At 37.0% G+C, this 17,640-nt stretch overlaps 1 protein-coding gene across 1 annotated transcript in view; it reads right to left on the minus strand.

The window, feature by feature from the left end:
• The window catches only part of ALG13 (ALG13 UDP-N-acetylglucosaminyltransferase subunit), a 74,821-nt gene that overhangs the window by 33,977 nt on the left and 23,204 nt on the right, over nucleotides 1–17,640 (minus strand). The window contains 13 exon segments of the mRNA XM_067722689.1: nucleotides 905–1,025; nucleotides 1,394–1,550; nucleotides 1,736–1,849; nucleotides 2,428–2,674; nucleotides 3,430–3,557; nucleotides 4,583–4,683; nucleotides 5,008–5,072; nucleotides 6,692–6,800; nucleotides 8,098–8,173; nucleotides 10,307–10,469; nucleotides 10,670–10,751; nucleotides 15,836–15,908; nucleotides 17,324–17,370. Of these exon segments, the coding sequence (XP_067578790.1) occupies nucleotides 905–1,025; nucleotides 1,394–1,550; nucleotides 1,736–1,849; nucleotides 2,428–2,674; nucleotides 3,430–3,557; nucleotides 4,583–4,683; nucleotides 5,008–5,072; nucleotides 6,692–6,800; nucleotides 8,098–8,173; nucleotides 10,307–10,469; nucleotides 10,670–10,751; nucleotides 15,836–15,908; nucleotides 17,324–17,370 (1,483 nt within the window).

Here is a 17,640-nt window from a genome sequence, read left to right on the forward strand (position 1 = left end):
ATAAAGAAGGGCTTCCCTAGTGGGAAGAATTGGTTAAGAATCCCCCTGCCAATGCAGGGGACAAGGGTTTGAGCCCTGGTCCAGGAAGATCCCACATGCTGCAGAGCAACTAAGCCCGTGCGCCCCAACTACTGAGCCTGCACTCTAGAGCCCGCGCGCACCAACTACTGAGCCTGCGCTCTAGAGCCCGTGCGCCCCAACTACTGAAGCCCGCACACCTAGAGCCCGTGCTCCACAAGAGAAGCCACCGCAATGAGAAGCCCATGCACCATAACGAAGAGTAGCCCCAGCTCGCCGCAACTAGAGAAAGCCCGCACGCAGCAATAAAGACCCAATGCAGCCAAAAATAAATAAAAATAAATTTATTAAAAAATTTTTAATAAAAAAATAATAAAATAAAGATACCATATTCCTCAGAGTGATAAAATATTATATTGCTTAGTACAGCACATGGCCATTAGAACTCAATGAATAGTAATGTTTATAGATCAAGTAGATTTCTTTGGGCAACGAAATTATTTCACAGCAGTCTTGTAAAATAAGAGTCACATGAAAAGCCTAAAATAGTTATACAAATGGCGAGGACAACATGAATAGTTCCTCACTAATAAGGAACAGATATTTTCCATACTGAAATCTCACCAAATCAAAACTCACTGAAGACCTATGCAGAGAGCTGAAAGTTTTAACAATGTAGTGGCCTACAGAAATAGAAGTCTGTCTTTCTGAAAAATACCAAGACATCTTCAAAAACCTAGCAAGCTCTGATACAAGAACTGATAACTCTTTCAAAATGAGTTGCCAGACAGAGTGAGACCACCCCCCCAAACCAAAACTTTAGCCTTGTTGTGCTAATACCACAAGAATCATCTTTTAAAAAAATATTTAACTGGAACTGACTCACCATTGTCATTCTGGCCATCACCTTCCTCTGAATTCAGAGTCTGTTTGCCTGAGCTATGTCCTCGCCTTGCAACATGGTATCTCGAAGTAGCAGGAACCATTGTAGAGGGCCCTCCATGATTCTGTACCAAAGAAATACACACATACACATGCAGTTCTCCCTATATAGTCAGAGAAAAAGCTATAAATATTTTAAATTTACTTTAGAATCAAAAATATGTGAGGAAATAATGATCAAGAAAACAGAAGATTTTAGCCCATACTTATATAGGCAAGATTATTTGTCCACCTCTACTCCTCCTCTATAAGAACAGCTTAAAAACACATTCTCTGCAATTTTTAAAAGCTCTAGGATGAAAACTCATGTTTTCCAGGAGGGGCTTTATTTGGTCATTTGTAAAACAGCTAAAATGTATCCATATTACCTTCACTTAAAAAAGTACAATAAAAAAAGTAAATAGCTTTTTGAGTAAAATTTTGACCTACTTACAGGTAAAGTTGGATAAGCAGTCTCATCCCCTTCTTCAACTTCATAAAAAGTAATGGTTTCTTCCAAGCCCCTGGGTATCTGTCCATTCTCTGGAACAAAGCTAAACTGGCACTCCTTATTCATACAATGCATCTGGCGGTGACTACGTCTAAAGGAACTTAAGTAGTTTGCAGAGTGAGAAGGGGAAAAAAAGATAAAGTATGGTAGTAACTTGTTTCTAATTTCTAAATAACTGTTCAAACATCTCAATGTTGACACTTTAAATTTTAGTCCATATATTTACTGCACAGCAACAAAGTCAGACTCACTCATTTTCTCTTTCAACACTTAAAATTCACTTACCGAGATCTATAAGAGAAGTTATCATAGCTCTGGCAGCACCTTTTACCTGGGCCAGGGTAAAAAGCAACTTTAGGGCTTGCCATGTTGTGCCTGTTTATAAAGCGAGGTGAATCTCTAAGAATAAAGGGGGAAAAAAAACCAGAACTCTTTATTTACTAGTGCTTGAGTAGTCAGTCTTTGTAGTTAAATAGAATTAACATATCCTTCTAAAAATGACCACATAGAAAGAGCTTTGCTTTCCTCACTACTGACATTAGGCCTATTCATTTTTTTTAAATTGCAGTATAGTTGCTTGACAATGTTGCGTTAATTTCTGCTGTACAGCAAAGTGGTTCAGTTATACATATACATACATTCTTTTTTTATATTCTTTCCCATTACGGTTTGGCCTATTCGTTATTGACAGACACAGTGCCATATACATGGCACTCAGCTTGATGGCATTCTATCTTCTAGGATCTCTTCAACTGCTCCATCGTATTTTCCTAGACTATGAGAATACAAATCTTCAATAAATTTGACAAGAATTTAAGTATACATCAGTTCCATCTGTTACGCTCCCTTCAGGCAGAGATTATAAAAGAAATCTAAACTATTAAGATATTTCTAAATTCTACTGTAATTCTGCGCAGGAATTATTTCCAATGTCTAAACAGAGATGTACATTATCTTGAAAGTCAGTTAAGACCTACCTGGGCATGCCATATCCCCGACCTTGTCCCTGAGATGAATGTTGAGGATGAAAATGTTCATTAGACGTAACACCGCCAGCTGTCTGGGAGTAGTGCATTGGAGAATCATGCCCATAACGCATACTGTGCTGAAGCCTGGGTGGGAGGAGGGGGTCTCCCCTGCTGTAAGCCATAGTCATATAAACCTCTTTCCCTCTAATTTTCTTGAACATCTTCCTCCGTTGTTTCACGTCCATCTCTGACATAGCTTTCAAGCAAACAAAGAAGCAATAAGCTTCAAAACCAAAGCAAAAGGTCCAGTGTCTCCCACAAATGTCTAAGACGCTCAGATGTTTTACTTAGGAAAACCATATGAATACAGGGAAGGAACTTCTGTATTTTCAAAGGATGTACTAGGTCTTTCATTCAGAAGGGCAAAACCAGCAAGTAACTTCTGTATCAATGGACATCTCAGCACTACCTTTAGTATAGGCAACTTTGGTCATCAAAACATAGAGTCGGTCATCCAGTCATCTACGTTACTGTTATCCAAAAAATTATATCTATTAATAGACATATTAAGACGGCTGCTTCCAGCGTCTCTGGCTGCTTCTATGAGGTGTTTTCCTAGTTCTTTGAGAAATCTTTTCCTTCAAGTTTTAGAAATTAAAAGCCACTCCACCTTAAGCTTAAACAAAGTCACCTAAACAGTAGTTCTCAGCCAGGGACAATTTTGCCCCTCCCTTTCTTGAGGCACATTTGGCAATGTCTGGAGACATTTTTGGTTGTCCTAACTTGGAGAAGGATGCTGCTGGCATCTAGTAGATAGAGACCAGGGATGCTAAGCATCCTACAATGCACAGGACAGCTCCCTACAACGAAGTATTATCCACCCTAAAAAGTCAGTAGTGCTGAAGCTGAGAAACTCTAACCCAGAATAAGACTTAATGTTCCAGCTTTTTTTTTTTAAGTGCAATGTAGGTAAATACAAGAGGAAAATAATAAAACCTTCAGCATACAAACCCATTTCTGGGACACAGCCCCAGGAAATTTTCTGGTAACCTCTTCCTTTCCTACTGGGTATAACATTCCCGGCAGGACCAGGTGTCACTTGTGTAACTGGTTTTAAGTTAGCCAGTGGAACAACATACCTTAAACGTAAAGATACCACCATTAAGCCATTGCAACACAGACTTAATTCTCATTTGATACATATACCTGATCCCTCCTGCTTCATTTTCAAGTGTTTTCTACTTAAACCTGTTAACACTAGCTTCCTCATTGAGGTTTTCTTTTTATGTTAAAAAGCCTAAGAGCAGTTTGTACAATTTCACAGCTGTCTGTAGCACATATCATGCTCAGGAGGAAAGACTGTGGTAGACTAATTTACAAATATTTGTTGCCTCTCCTTGAAGAAGGATTATATTTTCTCACCCCATTGACTTTAGGCTTAGTTATGTAACCTATTTTGGCCAGGAAAATTTGAGCAGGTGCTTTAAAAACCAGCACACAGTTCGTCATGTTTTCATTTTTTCCCTGCCTGTGATCCTGGCAGCATATGTCTGGATAGAGCCATTGTCAACCTGGGTCCCCTTTGCTGACCTACTATGAACATGCTAAATGAGCAAGAAATGAACTTTTAAGTTGCCAAGAGTCTTTGCTTGTTAGGGCAGCATTACCTACTTTAATGGTTCTCAAAGTGGACCAACAGCATTAGCATCACCTGGAAACTTGTTAGAAGTTCAAATTCTTGGGCCCCACCACAAACTTACTAAATCAAACTTTGGGGGTGGAGCTCATCAATCTGTATTTTAACAAGCTCTCCCGGTAATTCTGGGGTATGTTAAAGTTTGAGAACAGATGGACTAGCCTATCTTGATATTGGCAGAGGCTCAGTTAGCAAACTAGCTTTCCAGTTAGTATAGTTTTATATCAGAATTCTGTTGTACTTAGTATTTCTAATAAGTTGGCTATTACCCAGGATTTTGAAACTTATGCATAGGTATACTGAAATTTCACACTTCACCATATGCTTTTACAACTGACGATAAGTCACCTTAGGCCAGTACCAGATATAACTTTGGTTCTCTTACTAGCATCCTGGTAACTCTCAATATTACAAAAAGGCATCAAAAGCCAAAGATTTTAGTAATTCAACAAATTATTATATCCTTACTTGTCTGCCAATTCTTCAATGAAGACTGTTACAGAATTGCTTTCATTTCCAACTTCCTGAATATGAGCATTATAATATCTTCCGCCTGATTCCAAATGAACCTGAAAGAGGGGAAGAGACAGTAAGAAAACATCTAGTCTCGAGTCAGATCTGGCTTTTGCCAAACAAAAACACTACTTCTCCTCCCAAGTGAAGTTCAGTATCTACTTATTAAGGCAGTTGATAATCAACACTGCCAGTCCAGTTCAATGGAGGCTGCACATGCTGAAACAGTGTTACATCTAATCACAAGTTTGTAATTAAAATTTAACCAAACATTAAAAAAATCCTAGCATTTTGTAAATTAGTTTTGTTGAACTCATATTAATGACTAAAACCACAATCTCAGAAAAACAAATTACTGATTCTTTAAAGAAGGAACTAACCTGACATTTGTCTCCCAAATAGTACTGTCTCCCAGCATACTCCATGTAATCAGATTTTTGAAGTTCTATGAAAGAAAATGAAGATTCAACCTCAATCGAACTGGTTCCTTTGCTGTTTTACATCATTTCATTTTCTTATTTACTTTTACCACAGTGTTTTTGACAATGCTACCACTGTAAGCTAAAATCTGGAGGGAAAATGTCCTAAAGGGTCATTCCATCACTCTTGATGGGTTATTCTTGTGGTCAATCTAAGGAGACCTGCCAGAATAGTTTTGTGCTATAAAACACAAACAGGTGGAAATTGGGAGGTTGTAATCTTAGAGTTGGTCATATACCAACAAGGTACAGTTTGAAAGTAACACACTTCAATTTTTAAAAAAAAGGAAAAAAAAACCACTGTGTGGCTTCTTCAAAGCAATACAGTTTACCCTTGAACAGCACGGGTTTAAACTGCATGTATCCACTCATATGCGGATTTTTTTCAATAGTACTACAAGTACCAAGGTTGTTGAATCTGAGGATGTAGAACTGAGAATACAGAGGAACTGGGAATGCTGAAGGCTGACTACAAATTATATCTGGATTTTCAACTGCTTAGGGGGTCAGCAGCCCTAACCCCCACATTGTTCAAGGATCAACTGTGTTTTCATTGTGTTCCACAAGGTATTAACCTCATTCTAGATTATTAACTATACCTAGGTTCACCGCCGAGGTTCAAGGAGTTGAATATGAAACATTAAAGGCTACCTTGATGGCAGAACTTTAAGACCTACTTTGATCAACTTAGTTATCTTATAAGGGGAGAGAAACAATTACTTATTTCAAGGGTTGGCAAACTTTCTCTGTAAAGAGCCATATAGTAAATATTTTACAGTTTGTGGGCCATGGGCTTCCCTGGTGGCGCAGTGGTTGAGAGTCCGCCTGCCGATGCAGGGGACGTGGGTTCGTGTCCCGGTCTGGGAAGATCCCACATGCCGCGGAGTGGCTGGGCCCGTGAGCCATGGCCGCTGAGCCTGCGCGTCCGGAGCCTGTGCTCCGCAACGGGGGAGGCCACAACAGTTAGAGGCCCGCATACCGCAAAAAAAATAAAATAAAATAAATTAAAAAAAATAAAGTTTGTGGGCCATACAGACTCTTGCAATTATTTAAGTCTGTCATAAAACTTTATGGACACTTAAAATTGAATTTCATATAATTTTCATGTATCACAATACACTGTTCTTTTAATTTTTCCCTGACACTTAAAATATAAAAACCATTCTTAGCTCACAGACCATACAAAAACAGGTGGCAGACTGGATTTGATTCACAGGTCATAGTTTGCCAACACCTGACCTATTCATCTATCAGTGAGCAGTCTTGACACATTAAACTTAAGATGAACTTATTTCCACTTACAAGTTTCTGGTACTCTTAAAGTTATCTAAAGACACACAGTCTTTGCACAGTTGAAGTCCCTGATGAACATCAGACTCTAAAAGATCCCTCCCCAGTTCTAAACCTATTTGTTTCCTCCTTTGGATGTAAATCATGTATTGAGTAGGCTAAAAAGTACCATATAAACATATAAAAGTGGGTTTTTTTTAATAACAGTGGTTTGAAAACACCTCTTATTAAAAAAATTTGCAAAATTATTCTAGATCTGTCAGGATTCAAAAATATCCTGTTGATGTTTCATTACCTTTTCTGCTGTCCAGCCAAACATCAAATTCTACATTACGATAGATTTCTGGATCCAGGGCTTTGAGCACCTTATAAGGGAAGAGCATCTTTGATGGATTTTCTGGAGTCTAAAACAAAAATAATCATGCTACAAACTCACCATCCTTAAGTCTTCATTCTATGAAGAAGGAAGAAATAAGGTTCTTTTCTTCCTTTTTTAAAACTATGTACATATAGGCCTTTCCTTTTTTATTAAAAGAAATAGGACTTCCCTGGTGGCACAGTGGTTAAGAATCCACCTGCCAATGCAGAGGACATGGGTTCGAGCCCTGGTCCGGGAAGATCCCACATGCATCGGAGCAGCTAAGCACGTGCACCACAACTACTGAAGCCCGCACACCTGGAGCCCGTGCTCCGCAACAAGAGAAGCCCCAGCAATGAGAAGACTGAGCACCGCAATGAAGAGTAGCCCCGCTCACCACAACTAGAGAAAGCCCGCGCACTGCAACGAAGACCCAACATAGCCTAAATAAATAAATAAACCTTCATTAAAAAAAAAAGAAAAGCCACAATAAATTTTACTGTATTTTTTAAAAATCAGGAGTCTAAATAAGCAATATGCAGAAATCTAAAAGGTTATAGATGGCAGAAGGGAAATACTGTCTAAAGCAGCCAATAACTCAGGAGATACATAAATCAATGCAACACAGACCAGAATTAAAGATTCAGTCAGGGCTATTCAACAAGTCTCATCTTAATATGCATACAGAGGTGCAAGTGTTTCTGTACCCTAGACACCTAGACAAATCTGAAAAGGTTACTTCATTTTGGTCAAAATCTGCTACAATTTCCAAAAGAATTATCTTTTTCTTCTGCTTTCCTAGAATTTCATGGTATTCCATACTGTTTCCAAATTACCAGCACTTGGGGGCATACACAGAGATTGTTCTAGTAGTATTTGCCCTATTTAGCTAGTCTCAAACTGAAGGTCTGCTTGATATTAGACCTATACAGGTGGTAAAATTCCTCCTGTTTCTCCAACTAGGATTACTACCTATTTTCTGAGTAAAATAGGAATAAACCTTACTCTCTTTAATGACAAAAAGAAACCTCAGCATCAGAAGACTGATTACAAACTAAATATCTATTGGGTTTCTAATATTACTTTAACTTGAAAACAACAGCTTCTGAAATTTCTCAAGTGTTCAGAGTTAAATTTGAAAAAAATTTACAATTCCATAGGAACAAAAATTCAGAGAACATTAAGCACACATTTTACATTTCAGATCAAGACTTACACGAAGGAAAACATCAGCTCTTCCCCCACCCCATATAACTAAAATGGACCATCTGACATTAACTAGTTTAAGTTATGATACTGAAAGCCAAGATTATGAAAATTCTTTGCCCTAGAAGATCTCAAACCTTTGCTTCTTCTGTTCCTTGATTGTACCCCTCTGGTATATTTTCAACATTGCAGCAGGCACCCCACTCTTCAGTCCTAATTGAAAAGATTTAGAACAAAGAGCTTTATATAAATGCAGGAGCTAAGTCGTAAGTCTAATGACTATACCACCATCTAGTGGTAAAGTAGCTCAGTTCTAAAAATGAGGCAAATACATTTTCATCCCAGCATTTACATTTATGCTTCTTTTTTTTAAGTACGTGCTACAAATACCTCCTATATATTTCATACCTCCTGTGGGGACACAATCTTAAGATGGTCACTATGATCCCCACCTCCTGGTGTTCACACTCTTGTATGATTTCCCTCCAAGTTTGCGTCTAACCAATAGACAGGATGTATATCATTACACTATATAAGAATGTAGTGCCTGTCTTGCTGATCTCTCTCTCTTGCTGACTATAAGGAAGCAAGCAGACATGTTCACCAACCCCATGTGGCAAGGAGCTGAGGGTTATTCTGGCTGACAGCCAGCAAAAAGCTGAAGTTCTCAGTCCTACAGCTGCAAGGAATTGAATACTACCAAGAACCATGTGGATCCTTCCCCAAAGCTCCAGATGAGAACTCAATCTTGGCTAAAACCCTCATTACATTCTTGTGAGATCCTAAGCAGAAGACCCAGATAAGCTGGGCCCAGATTCGTAACCCACATAAATTCTGAGATAAGAATGTTGTTTTAAGCTGCCAAGTTTGTGGAAATACTGTTATGCAGCAACAGATAACTAATACACCCTGCCTTCCTACTACTTTAGTTTCTGTAAGCCTCAAGTTCTTAATACAAATAATCAGTGCAGAATGAAGCAACTTCTACCCTGATATATATGGTTGCCACCCCCCCCCCGCATTCCTTAATACAGTCATCCCTCGGTATCCATGAGGGATTGGGTCCAGGACCCCGGTAGATATCAAAATCCTCAAGTTTCTCAAGTCCCTCACGGTCAGCCTTCCACCACCCCAGGTTCTGCATGTGGATCGGGAGGGCCAATTGTAAGTTTTAAAAAACCCTCTTTATCAAAAAAAAAAAAAGCATTAAACATTCAAGAAATAGAACTGCAAGACAACAAAAAGACAAGGTTATATCTGACTAGCACCAAGCCTATCTGAATTTCCAGACAGAAGAATCAGGGAGAAATATAAGACAACACCTACTTTATTATCTCAAAGTTTTTGACTAAATCTGTTCAATAATAGCTGCTTCCTCAGAGGCCACAATATATACTCCTAGTGAGTACCAAAGGCAGACACTAAAAGCTCCTAAAACTCCCCTTTAGCCTGAGAGATTCTTTTCTACTAGCTGGATGTATGTGTCAAGTAACCACTTTGAACCTCAGTTACCATCTACAAAATGATGGTGCTGGTTTAGAATCAGGTTTTTTTCCCTGAAAGTGTGGTCCATGGCCTACCTCTATCAGAATACCTGGGTGTACTTGTTTAAAAAGTAGATCCCTGGCCCTACTCTGACCTCCAATTTTGAAGGGAGGCCCCAAAATCTGCCTAACAAGCGCCCTAAGTAATTCATATATAAGTTTGAGAATCATGCGATTATAGTTCCAAAGTCTCTTCTAGCAATTAAAGAACTGATTCTGGAGTCAGACTTGAGATATGTGTCAGGAGGGGGAAATTTCCCCCCTACCCGTCTTAAGTTCTTGTGGCTGGACTAATAATAAAATTGACACAAGACAGGTTAACAGGAGAAAAACAAATTTAAAACTGATTCTGACTTGGACCAAACCCCCAAAGCCTGAGCATTTCGCAATGCAACATATCTTTTGGTAAAACTTCTCTTCCCCCATTAAAAAACGTATATCCCTGCACATACAAGCATACATACATACATACATGTGTGTGTATATACAGTTGGCCCCTTCATTTCAGCAGGTTCCACATCCACAGATTCAACCAGCCACGGATGGAATTGGTTGAATCTGTGGACGCAGAACCCATGGATATGGAGAGGGCCAACTGCACATACTACACTGTTTTATACAAGGGACTTGAGCATCAAGCATTTTGGTGTTTGCAGGGGTCCTGGCACCAATCCTCCACAAATGCCAAGAGATGACTGTGTATAAATACACTAAGTCATAAGCTTGCCAGGTCCCTTCCACTTTCAAATGATACACAGAAACATGATGATCTTGTAGTTGACATCCCCTTTCCCTTTATTACCTATCCTGAGTTGAACTCTTGTAGTTAATATGGACATCCCCACTGCTAGTCACAGCACTGTTCCTGTTCTTCTTGGAACCACTTCGAAACAACTTAACTGCAGTCTTCAACTCTTCTTCATCCACAACAAACACATCTTTATAGAGAATTTCATACAATACAGCTAAAGGAAAAAATGACCAAAACTCCAATTGTCAAAATAAGAATTTTTATAACAATGTGAAAATAGCTATAACCCAGTATATGAATTCAATAGGTACCAACAAAGTTTTAAAAGAGCTATTTATGGTGGGCCACTCAATTTAAAGATCGGCAACAAATCATCTGAAAGCACACCCAAACATTTATAAAGCCTTCACATGCCTTGACAAACAGCTGCACTTGACTGAAATTGTTTTGAGTACACTGAATCGTAATGACCATTACTTGAACAGCAGAGTAGAATCTGAAGAAAAGAAAAACACATAGAACAATTAAGTGAATGTTAGATATCTTACAACCATGAAATACTTCAAATTAAGTTGCTAATCAGAAATTGATAAACTAAATGAATTTGCTTTTTAAAAAAAGTGACTTTCAGATTCTACATATGTGATATCATACAGTATTTGTCTTTCTCTGTTTGACTTATTTCACTTAGCATACATGTCAATCAAATCTCAGTAAGGCTGGGGAAAAAGTGAGTTTAGAATCCAAATACAGATAAATGAAAGCTGTATGCCACAAACAGATTTTCTTGACAGTGAGTTTTATTTTTTTTTAATTTTTTTAGTAAGCGAAAAGAATCTGAAAAATATATATATATGTACAACTAAATTACCCTGCTGCACACCTGCAATTAACATAACACTGCAAACTAACCACACTTCAATTTTTTAAAAAAGACATTTTCCAAAATGGTTGTGCAATTTATACTCATACTAGCAGTATATTAGAGTTTTAGTTACTCCAGGTTCTTGACACAATTTTTCATCCTTTTTTATTTTTGTTCATTGTTTGGAGTTGTTTTTGTAGTTCTTTTTTGTTCCTTTCTTCTTCTTCTGCTCTCTTACGAGTTGATAACTTTCTTTAGTGTTACATTTGGATTCTTTTCTCTATTATGTGTGTGTATCTATTACAGATTTCTAGTTTGTGGTTAGCATGAGATTTATATATAGCAATCTCTCTCTCTCTCTATATATATATTTACACATGATTATTTTAAACTGCTGATCTCTTAATTTCAAATGCATTTTATCAACCCTGTATTTTTACTCTCCTTCCCTCATGATTACTGTTTTTGACATCATATTTTACATCTTTTTTGTGTATCCCTTAATGCTTATTGTGGATATAGATATTTTATTACTTTTGTCTTTTAACCTTCTTACCATCTTTGTATGTGGTTGACTTCCAAAAAGATGTGGTACATATATACAATGGAATATTACTCAGCCATAAAAAAAGAATGAAATAATGCCATTTGCAGCAACATGAATGGACCTAGAGATTATCATGCTAAGGGAGGTAAGACAGTGACTTTTAAATGTCAAGATTAAAATCACTGCTAAGGCAACACTGTGAGCCTCAATCACATTCCTGATAATATACCAAACAAGTCCCGATTTACGAATTTGCAAAAGATGGGAACTTTTACAAATTAAGCAAATAGAATAGGAAGCCTAACAGAAGTCAAACGACCCAGCTGAACTTCTAAAAATGGAGAAAACAGGTCAAATATCCCAAATTTAGACTATGGGGGGAGGAATTTCATTCAATTTATTCAAAATGTTATCCACTATATTGAATAGCAATATATCAATATGCTATATGGGAGCCTTCCTTAAAGAACTGAGGCACTGAGATGGCTATAAAATGAGTTAATCTCTTAGCTGATTCCTTCAATATCTAGTTTTTTCGAACAACATTCAGAGGTGAGGCTTACTAACCAAATTATTTCAGTAAAAATGCTCCCTGGCTCCATGTGATGAAATCTGTTTATATAACAGGTCCAAAACCTTTTTGAATTTTTCTTCAAAAACCTCTGTCTTGTGTAAAGGATGTAATCCCTAGTGATTAAGTCTATTTTATTTTGAAGCCATCTCTGCAAACAACCTGAGGTAATAAAGACAATTCTCTGTGATCTATGAGAGGATAGTGCCACCAAGTTTCCTTGGCAGAAAATTATCGTAAGCACTCTTTTTTTCTACTTTCCTACACTACCCTGGGCTAACTTCTCCCAATGAACAAGTTCTCTGACCGCAGGTCTATTATTCTTCCCTAGTCTTTTTTTGCAATCACAACTCTATCAGTATAATCCATTTCAAAGTACTGAGAGGGAGTATCAAGCTAAAGTAACCCACAATAAAGTTTAAGTTGCAAAGTTTCACCCACCCCCAAGGGGTATTTGCATTTAAGAGGAGTTCATTAATCTAAAAGAACAGTGAGCAGATTTTGAGCTGAGAAGCCTTTTGTACTTTGGACTAGAATAACTGGAAACTCCAACAAAGAAAGGTTAATAACCAGAGGCAGTTAGTAAGGATTAGTTAAAGGAACCCAGCTAACCAGAACTGATGACTAAATAAGCAGGAAAGAAAACAAAGATGAGTATACAATTTCTCTATTGAAGTGGCAAGAAGTTCTATTTTGATTGGAAGAGGCAAAACTAAGCATGATGGCTTTTATGTTCCTGGTGGTATCTCAACATAATAATTTTCTCATACATACTTGTGGGTGGTGTGTTTGTTGGGGGTGGGAAGGTGGGATGTAATGGCAGTAAACTAGTTAAAAATGAGGCAGATCTAGATTACTGATGGGGATAAATATCTGAAAAGAACAAGTGACAGAATGTTAAGTATGAGCCCATCTACATAAAAACTAATAAATGAATAAATACATAGAGAATGAAATTGGGATACCCACCCAAACTTAATAGCTGTTACTTTGAAGCACATGAGATTGAAAAGCATGAACAGAAACTTGACTTTTCACTCTACATTTCCAGATACACGTTTCACTTTGTTTTAAATATAGTGTTTTTCTATTCTTTCTAGATAGAACAAATTGGCTGAGTGAAAATGGCTAGTTTCCAGTAGCATTCACTTTGACACTGGATAACTATGTAAAATGCAGAATTAAGTCAGCTAAAAAGGTGAAAGGTACTAGTGTGAACATTAGGTATTTATTTCTTCAAAAATGTGCTCTAAAATATATTTTATGCAAAGCTTATTAATAATGTTCACTGCTTTTAATAAAGTCATTTTTGAAAATACAAACAATTCAAATATAAATCTTAGGAGCCTGAACTGATACAGCAACTAAGTTTTAGGCAAAGCAAGGTGTCACACAACAAAAGTACCCTGCTGCCACCTGGCTCTTCCATACTTAAATTTCAATACAAACTAACATTCGCTTTATACATTCCCAAATCAGACATATATACAGTATCCTGTGCAATGCAAATACCCAACTGCTGTTAAGTGTTAGCTCTATATATATGTATGGATGAGACTTACACATGATATTCTCATGGCTGCACACACTAAAAAGGTCTTACATTTCTGTATTCTTATGGTTCCCAATGGGTGATGTTTTCCCCTTAATTAGCTCAAAAATATCTCTGTAAAATGTATAAGACTCATTTGAAAACAGAGCTGTATAATTATAGGAACTAGGTGGTAGGAATATGGATGTTCACTATACAAATCTTATAATTTCTCTCTGTATGAAAATTTTCAGAATAAAATGTTGGAGAAAAAAAATAACTGCAGGTTTAAAGGTTCCTGGTAAAGATCTAACTGTCTAAATCTCATCTCAGACAATGCTGTGTACAGTTGCTAAAACACAATAGCTAACACGCCTCTTCCTCAAACAAGTCTGATTATGTCACACCTTTGCTTAAAAACTCTGAATTGAGTGTTTAGGGACAATTATACTAATGTCTGAATTTACTTTGAAAGACATCAAAACTTAAGATGGATTGATGAATGGATAGAGGGGTGGTTAGATATGTGACAAAACAAGGATATTAAATATTAGCAGTGGACTAAGTGGTGGGCGTATGGATGCTCAATGTAAAATTCTTTTCGCTTTTCTGTATGTTTGAAAAACCTTCATAATAAAATACTGGAAAAAAGCTTCAATTGTCTATTCTGTACAATGAAAAGCCAAATTATTGGCACAGCCTACTACATCCCTCTAGCCTATCTTTTCAGCACTGTCTTCCCCCCATCCAGCTACTTGGCCTCAAAGGGTCTCTTGCTTCTATGCCTTTGTATATAGTGTTTCCTCTGAAGAGACTGCCCTTTATACTTGTTAAACTCATTTTTTTTAATACTCCACTTAAATGTCACAACCACCATGAAACTTTCTAAACTCCCTAAAGCACAGTGAAGGGCTTTTTCTTATATGCTCTTTGCATATAGTTGTATTATAAAACATATCACTTCACTGTAGTTATTTACATGTCTGTCTTCATAGCCTCTTGAGCCCTTAGAGGGCAAGGATTTTGCTGTATTAACTGTGGTATCCCCAAAACCTAGTAAACTGCCTGGTACACTACAGGGGCTTAATGTTTACTGAACAAATTGGCAGTACCATCAGTAAAATAATTAACATGCCCCAATTTATACTTATGTTCTAAGTTATCTCTTGCATCCTATTCAGTCTTTTCTATTCCTAACGCCACTTGCCTAGTTCAGGCCTTCTGTCTAGATTACTGTAATATTCTAACAGTTCTACCAGTATCTAGTCTTATCTTACCATCAAAATGCTGCCTGAATTTTGCTCCATGGTATGAAACAAGACAAAACTCAAATACTGTGTAATCTACATTCACTAATCAAATCATCTGGATAGAAGGCTTTTCTTAAAAACTTTTTGGAAGAAAAACTGTATGCTAAAAAACAATCTGTTTACCTGCTGAGAGTTCTCAACCAACTAAACAACCTCCTACTATTTTCCAAGCACCTTACTAGACAGTAGTAGCACATTGTCCCTGCACTTAAGAAACTTTCAGACTAATGAGAGAAACAGACATGAAAACATATACAAGGTGATAAACACTATACTTACCTGGGTGATGCTAGGGGAACAAAAAGGGAGGAAATAACTCCAGGGGAGGTGGTAAAGTTTCAAAGGAATTAACATTTGAGATACAAAGGAAAAGAGCATGAAAGTTGGACTCTCTGGACACATGATGTACTAAGGTTGAAGTACAATGAAGCCAGAAAGAAGGTTTGGGACCCTTTAGGTTACTGAATGTCTAGCTTCAGAGTTTGATCCTTATCTTCTAGTCAATGGAGAGTCAATTAGGGTTTTGGGTGGTTTTTTTCCTATTACAGAGGAGTGACAAGATCAGGTTTGTTCAGAAAGATAGCTAACAATACTTAGGCTGACTAACTGGAGAGGAAAAGGCTAGTTGTAGAAAAGCTTGGCTTTTAGACTGTGCTTATTTTTTCATTAATTAGGTTTAAAAGGATGATTTCTTAATGATAAGCTGGCAGCATCATTCAATTTTTTATTTTAGTAAACATTCACTTATCTTCTTACCTTGTCTTCATAGCCATTATCTGTGACATGAGTTGGAGGCCTGCCAGGATAGCGATAAAGAATGAAATCCCGACTACATGGGTAGAAAACAAAGATGGATGAGAAGAGACAATTCAGTATATGCAAGAAATAGTTATAAGAACAAAGATTTGTGCTTTTAAACTGCCTACCTTATTCATCTAAAATAACCTAAATGTTTAAGAGGATAAATATTAATTCAACATAGACAGCTAACTGTCCCTAAAGTCCTATGCATTTTTAAAATGTATCTTAATTTGAGGAGAGGAGGAATAAAGAAAATAAATTGCCAATTGTATGAATGTAAGTTTTGGAGGCTCCCATTTATTTAAAGCAGGTGTTGGCAAATTTTTCTTGGTAAAAGACCAGATAACAAACATGGTTTTTGCAGGCCATATGATTTGCTCAACTTCGACTTTGTAGCCTGAAAGCAGCCATAGGCAATGCATAAACAAATGTACGTGAAAGCTTTATTTATGGACACTGAAACTGAATTTTATGTAATTTTCATATGCCATGAAATATTATTCTTTTGATTCTTTTTAACCATCTAAAAATTTTTAAAAAGCATTCTTAGCCAAGAGCCATACAAAATAACAAAAAGCAGGCCAATTCAAAAGGTTGTCCCTGATTTAAAAGCAACAACTGATTAGCTGCCTGCTCCATGCCTCTTCTGTACTACTTCTTGCTGGATTTAGTGAGGGATGAGCAGACTGCAAAACAGTAACTTGAACAAGTCCCCATACAAGAGGGTTCTGATTCTATCAAGGTATATGCTATCTCACCATCCTAAGAACTGTGAAGGAGTCTTATACAGATCCAACTCCTTAAATGAACAAGATTCCCACTAGCCTCTAACCCACATTATATAACCTACTGCTTTCAGAAATGCCACTTTCGCAGTTTTAAAGACCAAAACAGAACTTCCAAAGCAGTTAGGGCAGTGTTTTTCAAATTTTTCCACCATTACTGCCTCTCTAAAGAGCCTTTAAAAAAAATACGTTTCTTAATTTCCCTATAAAATTTTAATACTACAGATATACTGTATATCTGTTTTCATACTGTGACCCTTTGAAGGATCATAAACCAATGTAATATCTAATATTTGTTGTCCTCAGGAAACAATTTCTACCCTCTTGGAAGTGATATTGCCCCAATGAGCACACATGTACAAAAGGCACAAAGTTAAATACACAAAAATTCTAAGATAAGTATTCCGATTTTCTACAGGAATAGTACTAGCAGTTCTTAAAGCCCTTTATTCTTCCATTCAAACGGACACAAATGTAGAAGTTCTCCACCCCAAAATTACGCCATTGACTTTGCTTAGACCACTTCATTTGACTATCAATACATCAAATCTCAAATATTCCCAGTCCTAAAGGGACTTTATTAGAAACCTTACACACACACACACACACACACACATGCTTTCTCTCTTAAAAAAAAAAAAAAAGAGATCCAACTTACTTATAAATTAGAGAAAGAGCTCTTATTTCCAGATGGCCAGCACTTTCCTAAACATAAACAGTGCATAAAGTTTTTAAAAGCATTCTGTATCTAGGAGGTAAACGTTTTCGCAAGTTCAACAATTGTTTTTTTAGATGCTTAGCACTGTTGTAGGTGAAGAATTTGTACAACACACTATAACTTGCTTTGAGGCTTGGGATACTGTGATAGTTACTTATTAACATAAACTTATTCTGAGAAAAAATTGGACCTAAAGATCTTCTTAGTTAGCTATTAAGTAACAAGGACAGGAATATGGGAGATTTAAAAGACACAAT

The sequence above is a fragment of the Pseudorca crassidens genome, chromosome X, assembly GCF_039906515.1.
Source record: "Pseudorca crassidens isolate mPseCra1 chromosome X, mPseCra1.hap1, whole genome shotgun sequence".
Taxonomy (NCBI): Eukaryota; Metazoa; Chordata; class Mammalia; order Artiodactyla; family Delphinidae; genus Pseudorca; species Pseudorca crassidens.